The sequence below is a fragment of the Gossypium arboreum genome, chromosome 2 (assembly GCF_025698485.1).
Source record: "Gossypium arboreum isolate Shixiya-1 chromosome 2, ASM2569848v2, whole genome shotgun sequence".
In the NCBI taxonomy this organism is placed as follows: domain Eukaryota; kingdom Viridiplantae; phylum Streptophyta; class Magnoliopsida; order Malvales; family Malvaceae; genus Gossypium; species Gossypium arboreum.
The window spans coordinates 7,416,761-7,441,580 of NC_069071.1; the positions used below are offsets into that span (position 1 = coordinate 7,416,761).

At 30.8% G+C, this 24,820-nt stretch overlaps 3 protein-coding genes across 4 annotated transcripts; 2 read left to right on the forward strand and 1 right to left on the reverse strand.

Moving 5' to 3' along the window:
* Positions 1–1,229: 1,229 nt before the first annotated feature.
* Positions 1,230–3,438, reverse strand: LOC108466786 (protein NEN4). 2 transcript variants are annotated; one of them, XR_008279083.1, is made up of 5 exons: positions 2,925–3,438; positions 2,734–2,844; positions 2,486–2,650; positions 2,210–2,401; positions 1,230–1,448 (listed from the first exon to the last, which is right to left on the reverse strand). XR_008279083.1 is itself a non-coding variant. In XM_017767153.2 (4 exons), exons 1-4 carry the CDS (start codon positions 3,372–3,374, stop codon positions 2,309–2,311), a joined length of 819 nt encoding a protein of 272 aa, XP_017622642.2. In that variant the 5' UTR covers positions 3,375–3,438; the 3' UTR covers positions 2,057–2,308. The 2 variants fall into 2 exon arrangements, 1 of the variants encoding a protein (XP_017622642.2); XM_017767153.2 differs by lacking the exon at positions 1,230–1,448 and having other exon boundaries at positions 2,057–2,401.
* A 1,781-nt stretch (positions 3,439–5,219) lies between these two features.
* On the forward strand, positions 5,220–6,492 carry LOC108466798 (uncharacterized). Its single transcript, XM_017767161.2, has one exon. The coding sequence runs from the start codon at positions 5,290–5,292 to the stop codon at positions 6,337–6,339; it is 1,050 nt and encodes a 349-aa protein (XP_017622650.1). The 5' UTR covers positions 5,220–5,289; the 3' UTR covers positions 6,340–6,492.
* A 13,415-nt stretch (positions 6,493–19,907) lies between these two features.
* Positions 19,908–22,015, forward strand: LOC108466525 (L-ascorbate oxidase). The gene is made up of 3 exons (XM_017766890.2): positions 19,908–20,375; positions 20,470–20,871; positions 20,948–22,015. Exons 1-3 carry the CDS (start codon positions 19,980–19,982, stop codon positions 21,905–21,907), a joined length of 1,758 nt encoding a protein of 585 aa, XP_017622379.1. The 5' UTR covers positions 19,908–19,979; the 3' UTR covers positions 21,908–22,015.
* Positions 22,016–24,820: the final 2,805 nt, after the last annotated feature.

Below are 24,820 nucleotides of genomic sequence, written 5' to 3' on the forward strand. Positions count from 1 at the left end.
TAAAAACTTTATCATTATTTTTCTTTGGCATAATAATAAATTTAGCTCTCAATGTTTACATTTTTTTTTGTAAATTTAGCTCTTATTATTTTTTAGCTAAATTTGACCCTTATCTTTCCAAAAAGAGTCAAATTACTTTTTTTTAAAACGAAAATGCTATCTAAAACATTAATTTTTTTACAATGTTAGTGTGACAACCCACGTGACAATCTACATGTACTTTACTAAAACATTAATTTTTTTACAATGTTAGTGTGACAACCCACGTGACAATCTACATGTACTTTATATTGACATGTCATTATTTGTCTTATATGCCACGTTGATGATCGTTTTATGAACCACTAAACTAGACTACGATCACGACTAAGACAAGCGCACCTATCGAATGGTAATATAGTTATGGGGATTCCAGAATATCGTATTCACAAGAACTAAAAATACTAGTATTAACTTTCTTTCTATTATTCAGCCTAAAATATAAGGGGTTTGTTTTAATTTGAAATTAACTAACTAATTAACTACTGCAAGCGATAGAGAGTGACGAAAATAATCGAATAAACCAATAATAAAGACAATACCCAAGGAAGAATCCACCTAGACTTCAGTTACTATTCTGACTCTGAATCAAACGATTTATTCACTTGTCTTGATCCGTAGAAATCCCTAAATTATGTTAATATCTCTTTTGAGACTAAGAACAACTGACTCTAGGTTGATTAATCGAAATCTCTTTCTAATTAAAACATCTATTGTCGCATTAACTCGATCTATGGATTCCCTTATTAGTTTGACTCTAATCCGGAAAATTTATGTCACCCTATTTCTAGGGTTGCATGCAACTCCACTTAATTATGTGAGATCTACTTTTAAATAAGGACTTTTGCTCCACTGAATAAGCACATCAAACTTGGAATAATATCTTGAAAATATTAAAGCAAGAATTAATAGCACATAATTAAGAATAATATCATTAAATTCAGAATATTAAATAATAAGATCCATCTTAGGTTTCATCCTCCCTGGGTATTTAAGAAGTTTAGTTCATAATGTAGTAGGAAAACATCTCAAAAATAGGAAAATAACTTCGAGAGAAATTGAAGGGAGATCTTCAGTCTTAAAGGAGATCCTACTTCCGAGCTGAATCCGCTGGTGTTCTTCAAGTAATTCCTGTGTTCTCCTCTGCGTCCCCCCTTAAGTCCTCTTCTAGTGTGTTTATATAGACTTTAGAATGCTCAAAAACCCTAAAATTTTGCTTTTTTCGCGTATTTGGGAAATAGGGAGCGATATCGACACGGGCCACCACATGGGCATGTGGCCAGCCCATGTGGATCACACGAGCGTGTGCTCAGCCCATGTGGAATTCGTCTTGGCCTTATGGACTTTCAATTAGCCCGTTTTGTCTGTTATTGGCCCATTTTATGCTCCTTTTGTTCCCCTATGCTCTCCTGAGTGTAAAACATGAAATTAAGGTATTAGTAACATCTAATTCACTAAATTATATGATAAACTATCCAACAATATGCTAAGTATGGGATTAAAATGTGTTACTTTTATGGTTTATCACACATCAACAAATAAATTAAAAATTATAAAATCTTCAAAAAATAAATAAATAATATATAAATAGTTCATAAAAATTCAAAAAATTAGCATGAAGTACACGTACATTACCATGCAAGCTAACATATTTAAAAATTTAATGCTTTAGTTAGTATTTCCATTAGAAAAACAACAATACGACCCTTTTTGAAAAATTGATAGTCAAAAAAGACTCTTTAAAATGATTGAAAGTGAAATTTAGTTCAAACAAAGAATAAGGGCCAAATTGACAAAAAATGTAAATGTTAAAGAGCGAAATTCATCATTATACCTTTTCCTTTCTGTAAAAGTTTGTTTTCTCTGCTAGTTTTTCCCTAACGGGGTAACTTTTCAATCTGATTTATTGATTTGGCTTAGTAAAAAAAAGTAATAGAGGGATAGTTTATGATATATATGGCCTGGTTTAAACGTGTTAATTGAATTCAAAAAATTCATTTAATAAAACTCAACTTGATTTTAAAAATTAAAAATTTAAATCTGAATTCAATTGATTAATTGAAATGAATGTTACAAATAATAAATGAATAACCCCCCAAAAAGGGTGTCCCCCAAATTCTCATATTGAATTATGAGATAAATTCATGAAATCAGTAAGCTAGGGAAAGACCCTTTTATGCTTCATGCTAATATTCCCTCATTGAAGATGGAAGGGATATCATCATTTAATCTTTGTTCTTCCAGATCAGCAATAATGTGAAATTTTGATTCATCTGAGCACTGAATGAGAATGCTTGAGCAAGTTGTTGATAGGCTGGCTTCCTTGTGCTTTACACAATAGATTCTTCACTCTTTCTGTCATCTGTTTCATTAAAATTCACTTCTCTTTGTCATTAATCAAAATTAAGAAACCATGTTACATAGCTAATTATTGACACATACAAACCTTTCCCAAACTTTCCCTTGTGTAGGGAACTGTTCTTTGATAAGTTGGTGATTTTCTGCTGGTTTCTTCCTTGCATGTCAATTTCCCTGCACTGCTTCTACTTCTTGTCGTTATTGTTGAGGGACTGTGCCAACTCCCATTCAATATGCTTGGGAGGCTTGACTCCTATACAAACTCAAAACCCTTTAAACATTTCTTCTTTCAAAACTGGGTGTTGAATTGAAATTGAGTAATGTTTGAGAACATACCAAAAATAGCACAGTTGCACAATGTTTTAGAACCTCTAAATTCATACGAACATCATCCAGGCTCCTGTGTTTTTGTTGCCCAAGCCCAAAGTAAGTAGCTAAGCTTGCCATCTGCATGAACATATGACAGGTTTATGATCATGTCTTAAAATTGCATGAATTTCAAGCTTGGATATATGAATGCTTTTTACCTTCATGTTACCAGCTCTTTTGCCAAACTTCTCAGTGAGGACACCTAAAGAATCAATGATCCCAACAGGTACAGGAGGTGGTCTACCAATGTCAGCAAAGGCCTCCCTAATACGAACACAATCGAATCTCTGAATGTTATGACCCCCCCAAACCCTACCATTCAAAAGGTTGAATATTTTGTCGGCAACTTCTTCAAATCCAGGTGCGTTTGCAACAGCATCTCTAGTTATCCCATCAGACCTGCCAGACCTCAATGCAACAACAGACAAGTCCTTGGGCTTTATCAAGGTACTATAACTCTCTAGCTCAACCAGGTTCCTTGGACATACTACAATGGCACCAAACTCCAATACACAGAACCTTTGTCCGGTTCTGTTGGGTACTGTAGTTTCTATGTCGAAAAACACAATTTCTGCTGACCCTTCTTGGCATGGAATAATACCCTCCATTTTTCTGCAAGTTTACTGGTTTTTGGTTTCAAGTTTTTTTTGGGTGATGTGGATTGAGATTGTGAATCCTGGTATAAATGGGGGATGGAAGATGGGAAAGAAAAGGAGATAATACAAGGGTGGAAGAAGAGAATTCTTGGCATTAGGGATTTGATTGTCTTGTAGTTCAAGTCTATAGTTTTTAGGCTTTGGAGGATTGCCTTATGCAAAGGGCTTTGGGTTGGTTTTCCTTCATTGTTATGTTACCATGTTGTTAGCCATTTCTGTTTGGAGCAGCAACCTTTTGGACAAGTTGACGCTTTTCTCTCCATTAAAATAATAAAGATGTAGAGAACATGATATTTACGTTGGAAGATATGAAGCAAGCTTGTTTGGAAAGGGAATTGATTCCTTAGAATTCTACATCTGCTTACCCTACAAACAAATATTCCTTGGGAACATTCACATCTCAGGGCTGGGAGAATTTTAGGATGAACATATACTATATTGACGTCATTGGAGGAAAATGGAAACTTTGGGATAAAGGCTCTCTTTTTCCATAATCCTAACCATACATGCATAAATGAAACAAAAATAAGGAAAATGAATATAAATTCTCTATTCTTTTGTATTGCAAGTTGCAACACACCTATTATGTGTTTGGTTGAAGACAGGAGCGGCCCAAGAAGCCCAAGGCAATTATATCAATTGGGCCAAAAAGTTCTCACTTCTACTTTATTCTGTAGATTTGTCCATAGTTGGATTGAATCCAGTCATTATCTAATTTATTTGGTAAAATACCCTTCTTAATGAGGAAATTCACCACTTTTAACGGTGTTAATATTTTCTGTTAATTATACATAATTTTGATTAGTTTGAAAATAATTTTAGTTCTCAATCTTTACATATTTTATGTAAATATTATGGCTAAATTTGTTAAATCAAAATTAAATTAACAAAATATTTAGATATTGCAAAAAAAAATTATTAAAACAAGACTAACTTGATAAAATGAATAAACATTTGAGTTAAATTTATTTAAAAAAAAAAACTCAATAACAGTGAGCTAAAATGAACAAAAATGAAAAGCTAGCAAAGCAAATATTGTGGAGATAAAACTCTATTATTTAATCAACTTAACGAGGAAACTATAGCTCCTAGCCATTTATAGCAGACTGTAGCAGCACACACATCACCATAGTGACCGTGCAACTGATTAATAACAGTTGTAACAGCTACAACAACTCATAACAAACTTACAACAAACTCAACCAGTCTAACAGACTATTAACAGCTTAAAAGAGACATTTAACATGTGCAATTGGCAACAAATTATTAGATAGTGATTAATTGTTTTTAGTTATTTATTTTTGAAGTTGACAATAATTAAATTAGTATGATTTTTAGAGATATCAATTTACTCAATATTAAATTAAGAGACATCAAAGAAATTTTTATTTATTTTAAAAAACTTGTAGACTGTTGAAGGTAATATTGATGTTAATATATTTATTTTAAAACTAAAATTAAATAAAATATTTATAATTATAATAAACATGATTCCAAGAGTCAATTTTAAACAAATGAAAACAAACCGACTAAAGTGTTAACAAAAACCAAATGGTTTGATCTGTTTTAAAAATGATTTAAGATTGTGTAGTTTGAGAGAAAATGAACGTGCAAGCATTTAGAAGCACAAATAAATTTTTAATTATTTTTGTATTTTGACAAAGTTAACAAAGTGAGTGGTGTTAGAGTGGTTGTGGCACGCATCAACTGTTAATTATTGTAAAGATAAGTGAATTTTGTAATGATCAGCCTTTAATCATGCGACATGCAAATCACTTACAGAGCTGCTCTACCAATATATGGTCCTGGCTGTTAGACGATCTCATCGTTTCATTTCATCCTCACATTTTTGTTTCTTTTCAATTCAATGGCACTTTCTACTTCGAAAATAGTTCCCACCACCAACAAAATTGCTCGAGAACTCGATGAAATTTACAAGGACCTTCATGAGCTTGACTTTGCTATTCAAGTGCCTAAGATCCTAGCCAAGAAGAATAGCCTGCAAAGGGAAAAACAAATATCCGTTGATCCAATTTCATTACGAGAATCATCCATGGGAGAAATAAGTTTCAACATGATGTTACCACCTCAAGCTGAAACTGATTACCCTCTTCCACCCCCTTTGCTCCCCGCAAAGCACAAGTTCTTAAGTTGCAGCCTTCCAAACTCCGCGACTTCTTCCCCTCGATTCGGCTCGAGGAAGAACTTGAAAAACGAAAGCCAAGCGTTGCCTCAACAGGTTGACAAGTTGGTCAATAAGAACCCATCACTTCAAAACACGACGTTTTGGAGAAGCAAGTCATGTGGAGATGGAAGAACATATGGACCACCAGATGAACTTGATGATCTATGGATGTACAAGCATCATAGGCATGGAGGTTTAATCTCCAAACCCAATGTTAACAATGAGGAAATGGATGGTAGTAATGAAGTTGACTTCAAATGCGGTGCCCTTTGCCTGTTGCTACCAGGATTTACCAAGGCAAAGCAAGTAAGGCCAAGAAAAAGAGAACCTATGGTGAAGGAGAATAATGTGAACGTGATATCCAGAACAGTTTCCCTTGAAAAGTTTGAATGTGGATCATGGGCTTCATCAACAATAATACCAGACCATGATGTTGGTGATCTATACTTTGATCTTCCATTGGAGTTGATCAATAACCTTGGGAATGATGCACATTTACCGGTTTCAACTGCTTTTGTGTTCGATAATAAAGATGTAAAAGGGGTATTGAAGAATGGTTCAAATCAAACAAGATCAACAACAACAGGAGGCAGGAAATCCCATGAATCATCATCTCGGCATGTTAGGTTTTCGACGTCATCCCCAACATCGTACCCTGCTTCACCGGCTTCTTGCATTACGCCTCGTTTACGTAAAGCTAGGGACGATTTTAATGCTTTCTTAGAGGCATGAAATTTTTCTATACTCGAATTTTGTTCTTTAACACTGTGTATGAATTTTTTTTTTCGGTCCCTCTTTTGTTTGCCGTTGAGGCATTGCCCCCCAAGAAAATAAAACTTTATGCAATAGGAACCCAATGATTTTAGAAGACGAGACCTACGCGATTGACGCAAATTTTTTTTCCTAGCTATAATATATACTGGTGTAATTTTCTTGCCAAATTAATATGTTGGATTTGCTTGATATAAAATGCAGAAAGCAAAATGGTGGAGTCCGTCAAGTAATCAAACACATTAGCACCTCCAAATAAATATCTAGCGTATTATGTGTCTAAAGTAAGCATTATTGATGGTATTAGAGTATCATTAGTCTCCCACGAGAATTCATCTTAATCTGCACATTTCTTTTTCTTTTTCTCTATTCTCGATCTACACAATCACATTCCATCTTTCTTACCACATCCACAATCAACACTCCCATTATCACAAATCTCAAATAATTTTATCGTCTCGAATTTGAATATTATGAATAAAAAATTAATATATCTTATTTTCAGCTCTGATTACAATTTTAATAAAGTCCCAATGTGCGCAATTTTAATAAAAATGCATTAAAAACAAAAAATAAAACATGTAACTAAGCCTATTCATAGGTTGGGTTAGTCATTTAAGTACAAAAGCTTATTTAAACTTTAGGAGAATTTGGGTAGAAATATTAAACTCTTTAAAATATAGACCAAGCTCAAGTTCAAACATTCGAGACACAATCCCGATCCATTTTATTGGTCTATAATATAATATATTATGTAATCTATAATGTAAACATTTAAAAAAGTTCATTGTTTATATTTTTTAATAAATGTAAAATATATATTATTTTTAAATAAAAATAATATAATATAAATATTTTTAAAAATAAAAATATAGTTGGACCTAAAATGAGTTTAATTTAGTCATTTACAAATATGAACAAACTTAAGCTAAATTTTAGACTCATATTTCAAATCAGTCGAGTTTAGACAAGAATAAAATGTGTTAGTATTATGATTAAACTGAACCTGATCTATAAGTACACCTTATGTAACTGAAAATTACTTGCATTAGAAACAAACTCTTAAAATTGCCTATTATTTTTATAAATATTTTGGAAGTTAGTTTCAATAATTTTTAGAATAATATCATAATAAATACAATAGTTGATATTTTTGTGATTATATATAACATTGTAGAATGTTGTTAGAACATTTGGCAGCAAAACCGAAAAGGAATTTTGGTTAGAACAAGTCAAGAATTAGGGGCCATTGGCTCATTTTAAAGAGCAAAATAAAAAATCTTTTTGATATTAAAATTTGCTGTGGTTGTACCAATTATGCAAGTGTTCACACATAAAAGAAAACAGTGCTTTAATACCATCGAGATTTTTGCTTAAAAAAAAGTGTTTGGAAGGTGGGAAAAAGTTGTAAAGGTTTTGAATTCAATATGAGAAAATGGGAGCGAATTATGGAGGATGGTGTGCTACAAATGCCACCACAGTTTCTTTTTGGGGGGCCAAAGATAAAAACCAACAGTTGACTCCTTTTTTAAGGTGACTTTGCAGTCAACTTTTTTTAGGAAAAAAATTTGTATTCAAAGGATATTATTAGTGAGAAGATAGACAATTACGCACAATGATACCCAAGTGAAGTTGAATTAACATATATATATCCAATGATCCTATCAACCTATATTGCTCTCCAGGTCATTGTTACAAGAAATTAGCTAGCTACTTAACAACTAAAGGACGTGCTCACTGAAAATATGACCATCTTTCTACGTAAGGTTGTTATTTTTGCTCCTTTTGATTTGGGTATTATGTAAAGACCCAAAACAAAAGGCCAGCATTGTTAATTCCCCCTCTCATTTTTCTAAAATTGTTGAAAAGGATCAAGTTTATGAAACTATAAAGTATATGTTGATGGAAGAGAGGGACAAAAACTCAATCGCAACTTAATCAACATCTGCCAGACCTTCCCAGGCTACTCGACAAGTCACTGCCTTAGGCACTTCTTTGAATAGAAAAGGGGAGGAAGATGGTGCGGTGTAGGGTTGATTGACGATGAGGGTGAAGTTTTGTTTTGCTTTGTTTTTGATTTATTTTTAATATGATAAAGTTTATGCCTCGTATTTAATTGTTAATGTGTATATTTCTTCGTATTAATGGTTGAAATCATGATTTAATTATATGGATTTAAGGAGTATTAAGTTAACTAATTCTGAAAGTGTTACTTGTCAGCTTCAATACTAATTGTAACTTAAAAAGAAAATTTGATAAAATGCTTTTAACCAAATCTGCTTAGACCTTGAAATTGGTAGTAAATGTTGTAAGATTAATTTAAGCAAGGATGGAATTAAAATTTTTGAATACAATTAAAGTGGAGTTTGATGACTAGAAGATCTTTGCTATTATGTCTATTATTGAAGATCATTTTACATGACTATTTTAAAGGAATAAGTGGTTGTAATTCAATAAGCCCTTTAATTTTATGTGTATATTGACATCTTATTTAAGTTGAAAGAATAGTTTATTGTTCAATTAATTAAGAACTATTTTATCTGAGTGCAAATATTGTAAGAAAATTAAATTTAGTCAAAATTTTGGTACCCATTTTCATTTATGCTATTAATATAACAAAGATGTGTCTATTGTTGTGCTTAGGATTTTGTAAGATTCTTAAGAAGAAAAGTCATTGTTGAAACATGAGTTAGTGAAGTGTTTAAAAGTATGGATTTGGCATTGGTATTGGTTAGGTTGGAATCTCTCTTTTTCTTTTACCCAAGACACAGAGTTTAATTAGTAAGTCCAAAATAGCAGAATTTAACTTGTTTCAAGAAACACGGTTTAAGCAACCACATACGCGGTCAAAAAAAAAAAAAAAAGAACAAATCATTGGGGGAAATTAAAATATCAAAAAGCAAAAGGAAACATATCAAGCCACGCGTTATTACAACCTGTTCTCACGTTTTTTGTCTTAAAAAAAAAAAACTGCTTATTCCCTAAAACCAATTCTGCATGTTATTTATGTTTTAGATACAGCGTTACGTAGTTTTTAATAGAAAATGAGACTCCAATTACTTGTAATTTGCCATTACAAACAGATTCTTCATTTAGCTTAGAATTGGATTTTTATTAATCACAACATTTTTTAATTTCTATTTCATTTAATTAAAGTCAATTGTTTTATTTTGAGTATTATTGTCCTGTTTCACATAATCACATTCAACAAAATCAAAATATTTATTTATTTTTACTTCATGATTTTCCTTTTTTTTCTTTACAAAGTTAATTTAAGACTAAAAGCTTAATTTTCATAATAATTTATTTGGCTCTCTACTCTTTCATTTTATTTTTGTTTTTAGTCTTTAAATTTATGTTTTTGTCAAATCATCTTAAAATAAATGAAAAAGTTAATATTTTTAACTTTGTTAACATTGCATGCACGTGAATTGCTACATGAATGAAATGTCAACATTTAATTAATTTTAAAATTTTAAAAATTCAAAAATATGAAACTATTTTTTAAAAATTAAAAATCATTAAAATTATTAAAATTAAAAAAATAGTTAAATGTTAACATGTCATTTAGATGGCAAGTATACCATATCAAGAAAGCTAATAAATATTAATTTTGTATCTATTTTAAGATAATTTGACAAAAAATAAATTTAAAAGTTAAAAGAAGTAAAATTAAATGAATAATTAAAATGATATTTTCTTTATAAAATTTGAAGGCAAAAATTCATTATACTTTTTGAAAATATAACTTTTTTTTCAAGGTATATAAATTTATTTATTTTATCTTTTTTATATGCCAATATATATTTTTTAATATAGTAAAAAATTAAAAGAAAAGTAAAAGCACGTGGACCTCAAAATTGAAACAACTTGTAAAGATACTTGCTTTATGTGGACCGTTGTTTTGTGGAAAATAAAGTTTTGTTTTACTTTTCTTTAACATGGAAAAAGGTTGACTGACAAATCAAAATTAGACGCGGTTTTCTTAAAAAATTCTCTTAATTTATAAATTAGCATTTAAATAATGCTTTTTTATTTTGGTATTTAAATTTTTTAGTAACAAAAGTATCTAAATTATTTTTCCCTAATTTGGTATATTGGTTAGTTAATCGTTAAATCTTTTTTATAAAAATATTCAATCCATAAATTAGTATCTAAATTATACCATTTTTTCTCAAATTGGTACCTAAATTTTTGGGGTTACAAGTGATACCTCAATTATTTCGTTACCCATTTTACACCAAAATGTTTAATCCATTAAAAGAATCTTAACCAATAATAAATTGTCACATCATATAAAATTTTAAAATTAATTATTATATTTTATACATTATTTTTCTCTTATTTTTTATTTGTTCTTCTTTTATAATATCAGACAATGCCAACAATACTTAAAATTGGCTCTCCTAAGGTCGAGATACTAGCAATTAATTTATTTTTGAACCTTACCACGTTCTTTCATTGATTAAAACTAATGTTTTTAGAACTGGACCAAACTTTCGATAGGAACTGGAATTGGTCAGGGTACTGATCTTGAGTTAGGGGTTAAATCAATTGACCTACTAACTAATACAAATCAAATGAACTGAGCTTAAAAAATCGGTTGAACCAATTGAATCGGTGTTTTGTATTTTTAAATTTTTATGTTTTATTTTTATGAATTTTAATAATTTTTAAATATATAAAGAAAATATTTTTTGTTTTTTACTACACGGTTATTTTTAATTTAATATCATTTTTTCAAAATAAACACAACATTTTGACTAACTATTAAACTAACATGGATATAAGCTACGGAAAAAAATGTAGTTTAAGTACCACTTATGAAAAAAAAATGTTTAGATACCAAAATGAGAAAAATGACATAATTTATTTATCAATTTGTGGGATAAGACTTCTTTTAAAATAGACTTAATAATTTAACTAGCGGGAATACTTGAAAAAAAAAAGACAATTTTACATGTTATAGTTTAAAATTTTCATTTACCTTTTTATTACTTACCTTGAGATTTAACAAAAAAATACACTAAGTGTTGTAAAGTCTAATTATTAAATGAATTTTAAATTAAAAAATAACTTTACGAGTTATTAATTATTATTCTATTTATATTTCTTACTATATATCTATCTTTATATTAATGATTTTTAATTCAAAATCTAATTAATTATAGCTTTTAATCGTTGTTAAATTAAACTATACATTGCTTTATATTCTAATATAATAACATGTATAATATGTTTTGTGATTAATATATAATTTTTAAGTTACAAGTATGGTAATTGCAAAATAAGTCCAAATAACTATAAATAAAAATAATTACTATGAAACATGACTGGATTAATAATTATAATATATTTAGACTTAGATCAAAATAAATCTATAAAAATACACATGATAAGACAAAATCATAATAAATATGAATTAAGAATTCAGGTATAGTTTACACAAAATGAGATCTAAAAGTTCTTGGGCCTTAAATTTGCAATTAACCCAAGATCTAATTGGATGTATTTTTAAAAAATTATTATCAATAATAATTATATTTTATTTTGTCTTGTCTTAGTTTTTATTTTTAGATAATTTTATGCAAATACATGTTAAATATTTAAAAGACATAATGATAAATTTAGATCTTAATGTTCACATCTTTTTCAAGTCATTTTTCTAATGAAAATGTTAATTAAAACATTTTTTAACAATGTTAGTGTGGTAACCCCTATAATAGTTCACATATACTTCATGTTAACATAACATAAACCTAAATGTACTAAATGTGTAAACCCAAACCCTGAAAATAAAACCTAACTCTCTTAAAGTTCTCTCAAAAGGGGTATAAAATTCTTCTTATAGTTACCACAAAAACTCTCACTAAAACTCATCTGCGACTACATTTTGTCGTCTCCAAAAGAAAAGCTCTGTTGTACTGCATTTTTAATTGCCTTATTGAAACAAGGATACAAGGCCCCTTTAAATAGGTTAAGTTTAAAAGGCTAAAACGACTAAATATCCTTGAAGTAATTAAAATTAGACTAGGAAAAGAGGTACGTCGAAAAAATTCTCCGATGAAGAGGATAAAAAATCACGAACAAAGAAAACTTCACTAAGCAGCAAACAAACATAAAATACAAGATGGAGAAAAATAAAAACAAACCCAAACCCCAAAAACAGAACCCTAATTCTCATAGAGTTATCTCAAAAGGGGTATAAAATTCTCTCTATAGTTATAAAGAAAACTCTTACCAAAACTCATTTGTGACTACATCTTACCCCCCCAAAAGAAAGGCCCTATAATACTACATCTTTAATTGACTTATCGAAACAGGGATACAAGACCCCTTTAAATAAACTAAGTTTAAATAGCTAAAATGACTAAAATATCTTTGAAGTAATCAGAGTTCAATTGAGAGAAGAAATCTTGTTTGACTGTCAAAATGTGGTTGTATTACTTGAGGAATACATCGTGTCGTCGTGACGTCCCATGCATGCTCGTCACGACTTCGCCCTCTCCGTCAATTGGAGAACTCGTTGCATTGTCACGATATCCCTCGTCGTGACGTCTCTCCTCGTCACGACGTTGGTGTCTTCCACGTCATGATGTCGTGCCTATTTCACCTCTGTCTTTTTTAAGTGCCTGCAAACTGTTCGATAAATGTGAGGCACACCTCACAAATAGTCTTTTTTTTTTCAAATTCAGTTTATTTAAGTTTTTATAATTAAAGTTAAAGGCTATTTGGAATGTGAACCCATATATTATAAGGCTAATGCTAATAATATAAATAGAAAAGATTTTCTTATATCATGCCGTAGGGTATGATACCATTAAGAGAATGGTGACCATAGACAACTTGCAAACTTTTTAATCTGAAACATTTAAGGCTTCAAAATGTAGTTAAGAAGACATTTATTATTCTAAAAAAATATTTCTTATATTAACAAGATCATGTTAGTATAACATAACAAAAATGTAAGATCGTACTAACATGTTGTTGAAAAAACGAGTTTGAAAAACGCAATGGAAAATAAGTTTAAGGAAAAAGTCAAAGTTTTAATTTTTTTTCAAAAAATAAAAACTTGGTTGTGATATCTAAAGTAATAAATACTTAATCAAAATTGTACTTTTTCAATTCGTCTAGAATGAATGCTTCGACCAAGTAGTCTTTTTTGCTATCTCAAGCTCACGTCTGCCGAGTATGAGCTCGCTTCAAATAAAAAAATTTTCACAAAATTACAAGTAGGGTAATTTCACAATTTTCTAAACAGCTAGGTTAAATTATAAATAAAAAAATATCTCTAAAAATCTTCTAAAATAATTTCTTCAAATAATTTTCTCTCTATAACTTTCTCTTGAAATCAAATGTGTGAAAATAAGTATTCATGGCTCTCTTTATATAGGAGAGCTTAAAAGTTCAATTATGATTAAACTTAATCACTTTAATATTAAATTAATATAATACTTATCAAGATAAATAGTAGATTAAATTTAATAATAAATCTATTAAATTAATAGAATATTTATCTATAAAATAAATATTAAATTTAATATTAATATAATAATTTTAATAATATATTATCAAGTATTAAATTAAATTTATTAAAATAATATTATTTTTGAAATATTTAATCCAAACAAATTATCCGATTAAGTCTCAGTGGGAGTGTAATTCTTCTACTGCTTAACCAGCGAAGAACCATTACTCACCACCGTAATGCTGCCATTTCCGCTACTGACACCGTCGTGTCCAGTTGTGCCATCATAAGTATAACACCCTCACGGCACCCCAAGCCTGCTCAGTCCAGGCCAGTGATGGCCCGACCGGTCCAATCCAGCCACCGGTTGAACCGTCGACCAATTTCACATATCAGGTTTGATTCAACCAATTTTTGAGTCTCAATCTCGGTTTTGGGTTCTTGGGCCCAATCTTCTATCTCAGGTCCAATTTTCAAGTTTAATTACCCATTGGGTCAATTTTCTAACTTGAAAATTAATTTCCAAAAAGTATCATATTTATTTTAATTAATTTAATTTTAGTTGATCAAAATTAATTTTCCCACAAATCACTAATATTTTCCAAAATTAATTTTTCAAGAAAATTCTTTAATCAAATTCTCTAGCTGAAAATTCTTACGACAACCCAATTTAATTCCACATCAAATAAACTGACTTAATTAAATTATTTCTAAAGTCGTAGAATTTTCTTACTTATTCAAATGCAGTGCGATCGAGCTTTTGTTGAGCTAGTGGAGGGACCAAATTGGACATATACAATTAGGCTCGAGTAATTGTAATTATATCCAAAAGCATTGTTCCAATAATTTACAATTTACTTAATTATGGGGTCAATCTACAAGAAGTACTATGATTGAATGCTCCTTATTGTATACTCTTTACAAAAGCAATTCATCCAACTGCTTTGTCCAATGACCTCATCATGTGTGTGTTACCCTCATATGATATCCTTGATTCCTTTGAGTTAAATCTGCTCACTCAATACAATTCCATTTTATCTCATTTTCACCACTATGTCTTTTTAATGATTAATACGATCATTGCCAACAAATGAATGTGATAAATTGGTTGCTTAAGAACGAGTAACCCGTTGCCACGTTCCATATTTATCAATCCACACAATGTCAATGAGAGGATATCATTAACTCTTTAATCGAGCTATGAATTCCATTATTGCTAGTAAAGCCATGTTATATACAAGTCATGTACCCAATATATCGGCTATGAGCTCGATCATCTTTAAAGCATAAGCCTCCACTTATATCAAAGCACACGAGTTACATACGCATGGTTAGTGACTAACTTAGGATTTAGATAAATCACGCCATGAATGTCACAAGTGAATTAGTTCATAAACAGATCCAGAATTAATTCAACTTGGGTCTAGTCCAATGTATCATTCTTCCAATGAATACATCTATACCTCTACCTATGGAGTCAACTACTCCGGTAGCCAAGACTAGCCATCTCCCCAATTGGAATTATAGACGACATAATAATCTTTTTAAGTATTTGAATCAAATGCTCACTTTGGTTCTTTTACGAGATTACAGACTCGTTTAGATTATCTACCGAAGTAAGTTGGCTTTCTCGCAATGTAAATGTTCTTATAGTGCCACTTAACATCAGTTTGAACTTAGACAATCAAATGAGCTAATATTTGTTTGTCACAATTTCTCTATGCATGCAAAACATGAAAAACGGAAACACAAAAGACACAATAGTAAAATGTGGAATTAACTTTATTTATTTATCATTCAAATGCATAGAAAACAATTACATGTTTACTGCAATATGGGCATGTAACACTCTAAAAATCATAGGGTTAGAATTAATAAAACCATCAAGAAAGAAGCCCTAGTTTAGATGGTAGAGAGCTTAATAAACTCCCTAAAGAGCTAACGTTCAAGTCCCCACTCTTTTCATTTTTCCTCTTTTATTTTTCAACATTTATGAAACAAACACAATCTAGTACATATATTAAATGTGGTAAAAAATGACTAAGTATGGTCAACAGACCAAGTGGTAAGGTTTCCAATCCCTTATTGTGTCCAAGTTTGATTCACGTCAAAACCACTCCCTTATTTCTTTTTCTTTTTTTCAATTTGGCAAAAAAGGGTCTTTTACCATTCAACTTTTTAAATTTTTGAAACCCTAACTATTTAATCCATTTTCTAATTACATGTGGATTTCTACTTCTTTTCAACCCTAATTGGAATTTATTTCTCTCTTCTTTAAATACATCTTTTTCTTTTATTCATTCATTTCATTTTCATAAAAATCTTCATCTTCTTTTGCAGGAAATTTTAATTTGATCCTGAGTTTGAAATCGAGTCCCGTTCAATCTGTTCTTTGTATAAATTTAGCGTAACACTGTCGACCTCGTTTCTAACATGCCAAGATCGATAAGCATTCTTGTTTCTAATTTCGTAGAACCTTAGAATATTTGAATAACACCATTCTTGATAATCTTTCAAACCGATTTTGAATCTTTTACAAGTTTTCGCGAAAATCTTTATAATTTCAATAAATCTTGAACATTGATATTAATTCTTGCATATTTTTCAATTGAAAGTCCCATTGTAGGTGTCCTGAGCCAAACTTGGATGTGAGGATCATCATGCGAAACCCTAAAATTAAGGGGGTGTGTGTGTGTTCTTTTATGAAAAATTGAGTCAAAATCAAACCTAGCCCAGACCACACGGTTTACTGGACAGGTATGTGGACTATACGGCCTCATACAGGGTCATGTCACCCTTAAAACACTAGAATGTTCAACTTTCACACGGTCTGTCGTACGGTCGTGTTTCTCTTGTAGGTTGAATTTTTGAATTACCACACAGCTGTGTACCCTTTCCACACAGCCCAAGGCTTCCCACACAGTCTAGTCAAACAGCCATGTGTCCCCTGTAACTTAGAAACTACAGTTTTATCTTAGAATTTTATGTTTTGAGCAGATTAGTCCCTAAATAGGTTTCAAACTATTTTTAGTGAATTAAATTATACAAATAAGTCTCTGATGAGATGAGATATGCTAGAATTCATGATTGATCGATTTAATGTGATATTTATTTATATTTATGAATAATTGCATGAATTATGAATAGTATATGTTACTTTTGTATATATATATACTTGTGATCTTATGAATGACATGTCTATATTATTATTCATATTGAATACATGAAAAGCTTGAATTACTACTGATTGGCCATAAGTTAGATTATTTAATATGCTTTAATGCATTACATGGGTTGGGTTGATATGAACGGAGGAAGATCAATCAATATATTTGCAAGAAAAATGACAAGTGCAGAGCATAACCATCCGACTATTCTTATTTGCAAATTTCTGTGTATTCACAGTTAAATGGAAAATTCCATCTGTAGGTACTGTTGTGAATCCACAGCCAAAGGCCGATTCCAACGACGAGTTTATGTTGTAGAATCTATAGCCAAAAAGTTGGTTTTATCTGTAGGAATTTTGTTGTGAACCCACAACCAAAAACAGATTCCAATTGCGATGACTTGTTGTGTGTCCACAACCAATATGACATTGTTATCTGTGAACCAGTAGTGGTTTATCCACAATGTGGCACAAAAGTAGAGGAGTTCTAGGCAGAAATTCTACTGTGGTGTGTAACAGTGGGGTAGGAATTATTCTATTTAAAACCCGAAACTGTATGGCATCATTTAAATCATGTGCATACAAATCTAAAAATTATGTTATGATACATATGCGTGAAACTATGTACATATGTCTATACATGCATGGAATATGATTATTGTGGCAATTCTGATGATTTGATTATTTTGAAAACTGTTATTTGATTTCTGATATATTAGTGATGGTTGCATTTGAAAAACCGATATTATGAACTGAATTGCTATCTTGATTATTCTATGCAATGTTAACAAATGTGTCCTAATGAGTGTCGCATTGGTTTTGTTGTAAATGGATTCACACTGAGCCTCAAAGCTCACTCCTCCTTTAATTTCATCCTTACAGATAACCCACTAGGTTAAGATGTGGCCAAGGCATTCGGAGGGTCTTGGCATAATCCAACTTATTTTCAATTTATTAAGACATATTCTTTTGATTTATTTTATTATTTGAGGTTTATAATATTTTATTTGAACTGTGGCATGGGATTTAGGACTTAGGATGTTTTTATTATCGCATGACATTTAATTGTGATTTTAATTAGAACATTAAATTTTTACTATTAATTGATGATGTATGAACCCCGATTTTTATTAAAAACTTAAGTAAAGACCCTCTTTTCCACTGCTAGAAGATAATTTAAACGTTAAGAAAATCATAATTGATATCATCCAAATTTCGAAGAGTATATGGAAGAATGAGATATAGATTATCTTAATGATGCGATTCAAATGCAAATGATGATGAACTTGATTAAGGACCAACAGATGATGATAAGGAGAGTATGTTAAATATTAAAAGAGAATATAACCCAATATATATGCACTAGATTAATTAGATAAAATTATGTATGATATTTATTTTTATTATATTTATTACTAATATAATACATATGATGATTTGATTTTAAATTTTTTTATAGAAATTATTATTATACTAATATTTTATAGTTTTTAAAATTTTTAAAATATAAATTATATAACTGTAATTACAGTTTGTACTACTAAACATGCACATGAAATTACACTATAATTACTCTATCAACCAAACACATTAAGGGAATTACAATTTTTATAATGACAAGATTGTAATTACACTTTCATTCAATTAATCTGTATTGTCTAAATAAATCCTATTATAATTATAAAATAGTAATAATTATACTTTTATTTAATTAGTGTTGACGAAATTTATGATTAATTTTTAAATTACCTTTTTAACATAATCTATTTATTCTTTTGGCATGCTAACATGTGCACTTGTCAACAAACTTGGAAGAAAATCCACGTTATTACTCGGCTTCTTCGTTTGAGGATACATATGCTTCTGTTCAACTTGTCTGACTGGTTTATTCGCCAAAAGTGGACTTTCTTAATTTCTTTATCTACAGGCATATATTTTGCCTTCATTTTATTAAAATTTAAAATTTAAATTTTTTATTTTTTAAAATTTAAAATTTAGGTCTAATTATTAATACTTTAAATTTTTTGGTGACATTTTCAAATAATTATGTAACTAAAAATTAATGTTGTAATGAATCTAAATTAAATAAAATAAATTTTAAAAATTTTAATAATGAAACTAAAATTTAAAATCTAAAATGTAGAAAGACTAAATTCTTAAAAATAAAAGTATAAAGACTAAATTTTAAATCTAAAAGAATACAGAAACTTATAATATATCTGAACCTTATATTTATTAAAAATAATTTATAAGTAATTAATTAAATTTAAATAAATTCAACTCAAATTAATTAACTAAAATAAATATAGAAAAGAAATCATATATTTATGCTTGATGAAACTTAAATATGAACTCTTAGTTTTCAAAATTTCAAACATGCTATTAAGCCAAAAATTCATTTGCCATAATTATACTTTTCTAATTTACTAAATATAAAAATATATTTCAGTTTTCACGCATTTATTATAATGATATTGTTGTTTTGACTAATAAATAAATAATTTATTATTTAATTTCTAAAAATCTTAGAAAAGGCAAGAAAATTCTAAAAGGGAAAGAAAAAGACGTGTTGATCTTCCCAACTAATTGACCACGTATGAAAGGCATAGATGCTAGTAAAATTATTATTGAAACTTTTATTAAAATAATAAGTATACATTAAAGTGTAAGTTAATTCTTTCTTTTAACAATTTCATTTTTTTATATTTTTAAAAATTAGTATGATTGATAGAATAATCTATAACATATTATATGTACTACGTAATTGATGAATTTTTAATAAAATAATTAATTATATAATTGACTAATTTATTTAATTTTAATTATAAAAATACAATACAATTTAACTGTTAATACAAAATTCCATTATACTTTTACCCTCTATCCCTCGACATACTATATATACTTTGCACGCCAAGGGTGTAACCACTCAAAATTTTTTTGTTGACTGAGTGGAAAGCTGAAAGCATGATCTTTAGCAATATGGTTTTGATACCAAAATGCAAAAGCAGAGTAATCTTATTTCTATGGTTATTAGGGATTATAGCTTTGTTAAATGGTTCGGCCGTTGAAGCTCGGATTCGTCGGTATAAATGGGAAGTGAAGTACGAATACAAGTCCCCTGATTGTTTAAAGAAACTGGTAATAACCATCAATGGCCGAACACCTGGTCCTACAATCACCGCACAGCAAAATGATACTATCATCGTTGAGCTCACCAACAGTTTGTTAACAGAGAATGTTGCAATTCACTGGCATGGAATTCGACAGATCGGAACACCCTGGTTCGATGGAACTGAAGGAGTGACTCAATGTCCGATTTTACCCGGAACCACTTTCAAGTATCAGTTTGTTGTCGACAGAGTAAGTTTGTGTTTCAAGTTTCAAGGCTTTTTTTTCTTTCTTCTAATTTGAGATTTATAAACTGAAATTCCAAAAAAATTTGTATTGGATTTAGGCTGGAACATACTTGTATCATGCACATTATGGGATGCAAAGAGAAGCTGGGTTATATGGATCAATCATTGTTGGACTTCCTGATGGAAAATCCGAACCTTTTACCTACGATTATGATCGGAATATTATACTCAATGATTGGTACCATAAAAGCACTTATGAACAAGCTGCTGGCTTGTCTGCTATTCCCTTCCAATGGGTTGGAGAGCCTGAGTCACTTTTGATCCATGGAAGAGGAAAGTTCAACTGCTCTACTTTAATTACTCCAAGTTTAGACGCTGGTATTTGCAATGCTACAAATCCAGATTGTGAGCCTTTCAGATTAATAGCAGTCCCTGGAAAAACTTATCGATTGAGAATCTCTAGTTTAACTGCTCTATCAGCCCTCAGCTTCCAAATTGAGGTATTTCTTAAGACTGTAAAATGGGTTCAAATTTTGCCTGTTTTTAAATCTGGAAGCTAATTTGTTTCTGTTTCAGGGTCATAATATGACAGTGGTTGAAGCTGATGGGCATTACGTTGAGCCATTTGTTGTACAAAACTTGTTCCTTTACTCGGGAGAGACATATTCGGTCCTAGTAAAAGCCGACCAAGATCCCACAAGGAATTATTGGATAACATCCAATATTGTTGGTCGATCAGCACCCAAAACTCCTCCTGGTCTCGGCGTTTTCGTTTACTATCCAAATCATCCAAGGAGATCTCCTCCCACAACTCCTCCACCTCCTCCTCTATGGAATAACACTGACCCTCGATTAGCTCAGAGTCACGCCATTAAAGCTCGCCAAGGTTACATTCACACTCCACCTTCACGTTCAGACAGGGTCATTGTGTTCCTCAACACACAAAACACGATCAATGGGAATGTTCGGTGGTCGGTCAACAATGTCTCTTTCGCACTTCCTCATACACCTTACTTGATCGCACTCAAGGAAAATCTAACCCATGTGTTCAATCAAAACCCACCTCCCGATGGGTACGATTTCCAGAATTATGATATCCGTATAGTACAAGAGAACAAAAATGCTACTTCGAGCAATGGGGTTTACAGGTTGAACTTCAACTCAACTGTGGATATTATACTTCAAAATGCCAACTCCATGATTCTTAATACCAGTGAGACGCATCCTTGGCATTTACATGGACATGATTTCTGGGTATTGGGGTATGGGGAAGGGAAGTTCGATATGTTCAATGATCCAATGAAGTATAATTTGGTGAACCCGATTATGAAGAACACAGTGCCGGTACATCCTTATGGATGGACTGCTTTGAGGTTTAGGGCTGATAACCCAGGAGCTTGGGCATTCCATTGCCATATAGAATCCCATTTCTATATGGGTATGGGCGTGGTATTTGCAGAAGGGATTGATAAGGTTGGCAAGTTACCATCTTCTATTATGGGCTGTGGTGAAACTCAAGGTCTTTACAGGCCCTAGTACATATCCTTACATCTTAATTCTTTCTTTCTTTTTTCTGTATTTTGGATTGTATAAAAGATTATATTCGTATTTATTTAAAAAAATAAAAATCATTTGTTTTATAAATTGAGTTATATTATTACGATTTTTTATAAATTAATAAAAAAATCGATTAAAGCTCAAATTAGGATAATTTTAGGAGTTGTTTGTATAAATGTCAAATCTTTAAAATGGTAATAAAAATAATATTTACAAAATATTCAAATAAAAGCTTTTATCCCATTAACTTTAGGTGAATTCTTACATGATTAAAATAGAACAAATGATATTATTTTGAAGCTTGATATATAACATTTGAAAAATTCTTATTTGAAGACTTTGAAAAAGGCGGTTATTTGATCATTTTGAATGATTTGACCTTCATTTAGGTCCCGTTTAGCAGTGCTTTTGAGATGAGTTTTTCCTTAAACAAGTACTTCTCACTTAAAAGTATTGCCAAACAAGTATCAATTGAATAAAAATTTTAAATTAAAAGAAGTGCGTTTTAACATATGAAAAAGTTGAAAATTTTAATTTTTTTTCTCAGTCAAAAGTGCTTTTGCTGCTATTTACATTTTTAATCTCAATTTATCTTCTCCAAAAGACACATTAGAATACCCATTTTTTCTTTCAAAGTTCTTTTAATTCCTCCACTGATGAGTTTCTTTTCTTCTTCTTCTCTTCAAGTTATTCATTTTTCTTCTCTTTCAGTTTAGTTATTTTCTGATTGTTTAAATTTAATAAATAATTAATATTAATTACTCAGAAATATTTAAAATTAATATTATATATTAAAATATTAACAATAAGTTATAATAAATTATTATTTATATTTTACTAAAATATCATAAAATTAACTAATTTGAACATTATTTAAATGTATATTTGTTACTTTATAATATAATGTCTAAAATGGACATTTTATTTCTCAAAAGTACTTTTTGACAGCAATACTAAACACTTAAATTTTAAACAAAACTTCCCAAAAGTAATTTTCAATAGTAATACTAAAGCACATTAGAAAATGTTTAACCCTTATGTCAACAACTCATAAAAGTTTAAACTCCAATTTAAACATTTAAAAATTACATGGAATGAAATTTTAAACTTATAATATTATAAAATTTAACTTTATCAATTTAATAAAAAATATTATATTTATTATATATAAAATTTTCAGTAATGTAATTTATTATAATAATTTGAAATTCAAGGGTAAGCTGGTTTCTTCTATAGCTTATTGTGTTTAGGGTTCAGAATATTTGACACTTACAGTATGTTACAAGACAAACCCTACCGACGGATTTATTTAATTTATACGTCAAGAGCAAACTTTCTGCCATGTGTTTTAGATTCCATTTTGTCAATTAATTCATGTTGAAATTTTGAATAAAAGGTGTGTATTTTCTAGGGAACAAAAGCCTTGTATTAATACAACTGTTTAATTGTAGATAAAAGTACGATGTCTGAGGCACGCTCTCTGTCTTCTCTACAGTCTAGCAATGATGTTGACGGAGATTCTCATTCAAGTGAGGATCGAACCACCAAGAAAGTGAGATTCAAGGATGGTTTCGATAATCTTTCCGATGATATGGCCGTAGATCACAATCTGCCTCCAAATCCTTCGTAGAAGGATAAGCTTTTGGGTGGCGCTCCCTCCGTGTCGGTGGTGAATCATAACGACACTTCCATTGAAAGTGACAGGGGAAGCGATGGAGAATTCGATCTATTAGATGAAGATGTGCAAACTACTATTATCAACGGGATTCCGGCCATTAATTTCTCTGATCGGATTAAAGAGATGCTTTTCAAAGAAATGGAACTAACAGTTGTCATTAAACTGTTAGGGAGGAATATTGGCTACAATACTTTGCACAATCGTTTAATAAATCTCTGGAAACCTATTTTTCATTTCACTCTCATGGACATTGAAAATGGATATTACCTGGTTCGTTTTTCTAACAAAACTGATTATGATTGTATTCTATCGCAGGGTCCATGGATTATTTTTGGGCAATACCTCACCGTTCAGCCTTGGACCAAAGAATTTAACCCAGCACAAACCTTATCCCATTGTAGTGTTGGCGTGGATTCCATTGCCAGGTCTGCCGAGTTTTTTGTTTCGACGAAAAATTGTGGAGGTGATTGGAGGTCTCATAGGGAAGGTGGTTAAACTTGACCTTCAGACGGACAACCGAACTTGAGGCCGATTTGCTTACCTTTCTGTTTTCCTTAACCTCGATAAGCCCTTAGTTTCCAAAGTGCTAGTTAATGGCGAAGTTCAAAGAGTAGAGTCTTTGGTTGCGGAAAATATAGGCACGTCAAAGACCTTTTCCCGATGGTGGTAGAAGATCGGGCCCCTGAGCGCCCTATGGAAGAGATGAATGTTGAATCGGCACCGGTCGCTGGTGAAAATGTTAAAGAAATGGGGTCGGATTTTGGTTCCTAGATGCTGGTCGAGAGACGATCTCAGCGTGGCCAAAGGAGTTTACGAGGAGACACCGGCGCAACTAACAGCGTGTAGGTTCTCGATACTCGACGTTGAATGAGGAAGGTGATTCGGTGTTGAATGAAGCTATTAATGGGGATCTGTCGGTGGATAGAGTTGATAAATATGCTGGGGGAAATGATGATAATATTAGGATTGTTGAAAAGCCTCCGAATGATATGAGGCCTCTTACTGATGCGGGTCTTAAGCCCAATTGGATGAAATTGTATGCTATAGGGGCTGTTGTGGTTGGAAAGGATTTAGCAGATTTGGGCTAGGAGGTTGGCGGGCCTGGTGTGGATATCAATATGGTAACACCAGTGGGTGCTAAGGAAGGCGCTCCTTCTGGCCAGCAAATCAAGGCCTAGAAAACGATGGAAAAACAACCTTTGATAGGCAGTGGA

Bases quoted from the DNA above. Each gene is read 5' to 3' on its own strand.
- LOC108466786 (XM_017767153.2), bottom strand. From the start codon at position 3,374: ATGGAGGGTATTATTCCATGCCAAGAAGGGTCAGCAGAAATTGTGTTT. The intron at 2,651-2,733 runs GTATGTTCTCAA...GAGTTTGTATAG, and splicing joins GTGCAACTGTGCTATTTTTG to GAGTCAAGCCTCCCAAGCAT. The intron at 2,402-2,485 runs GTTTGTATGTGT...TTAATGAAACAG, and splicing joins CAAGGGAAAGTTTGGGAAAG to ATGACAGAAAGAGTGAAGAA.
- LOC108466798 (XM_017767161.2), top strand. From the start codon at position 5,290: ATGGCACTTTCTACTTCGAAAATAGTTCCCACCACCAACAAAATTGCT.
- LOC108466525 (XM_017766890.2), top strand. From the start codon at position 19,980: ATGATCTTTAGCAATATGGTTTTGATACCAAAATGCAAAAGCAGAGTA. The intron at 20,376-20,469 runs GTAAGTTTGTGT...TATTGGATTTAG, and splicing joins ATCAGTTTGTTGTCGACAGA to GCTGGAACATACTTGTATCA. The intron at 20,872-20,947 runs GTATTTCTTAAG...TTTCTGTTTCAG, and splicing joins CCCTCAGCTTCCAAATTGAG to GGTCATAATATGACAGTGGT.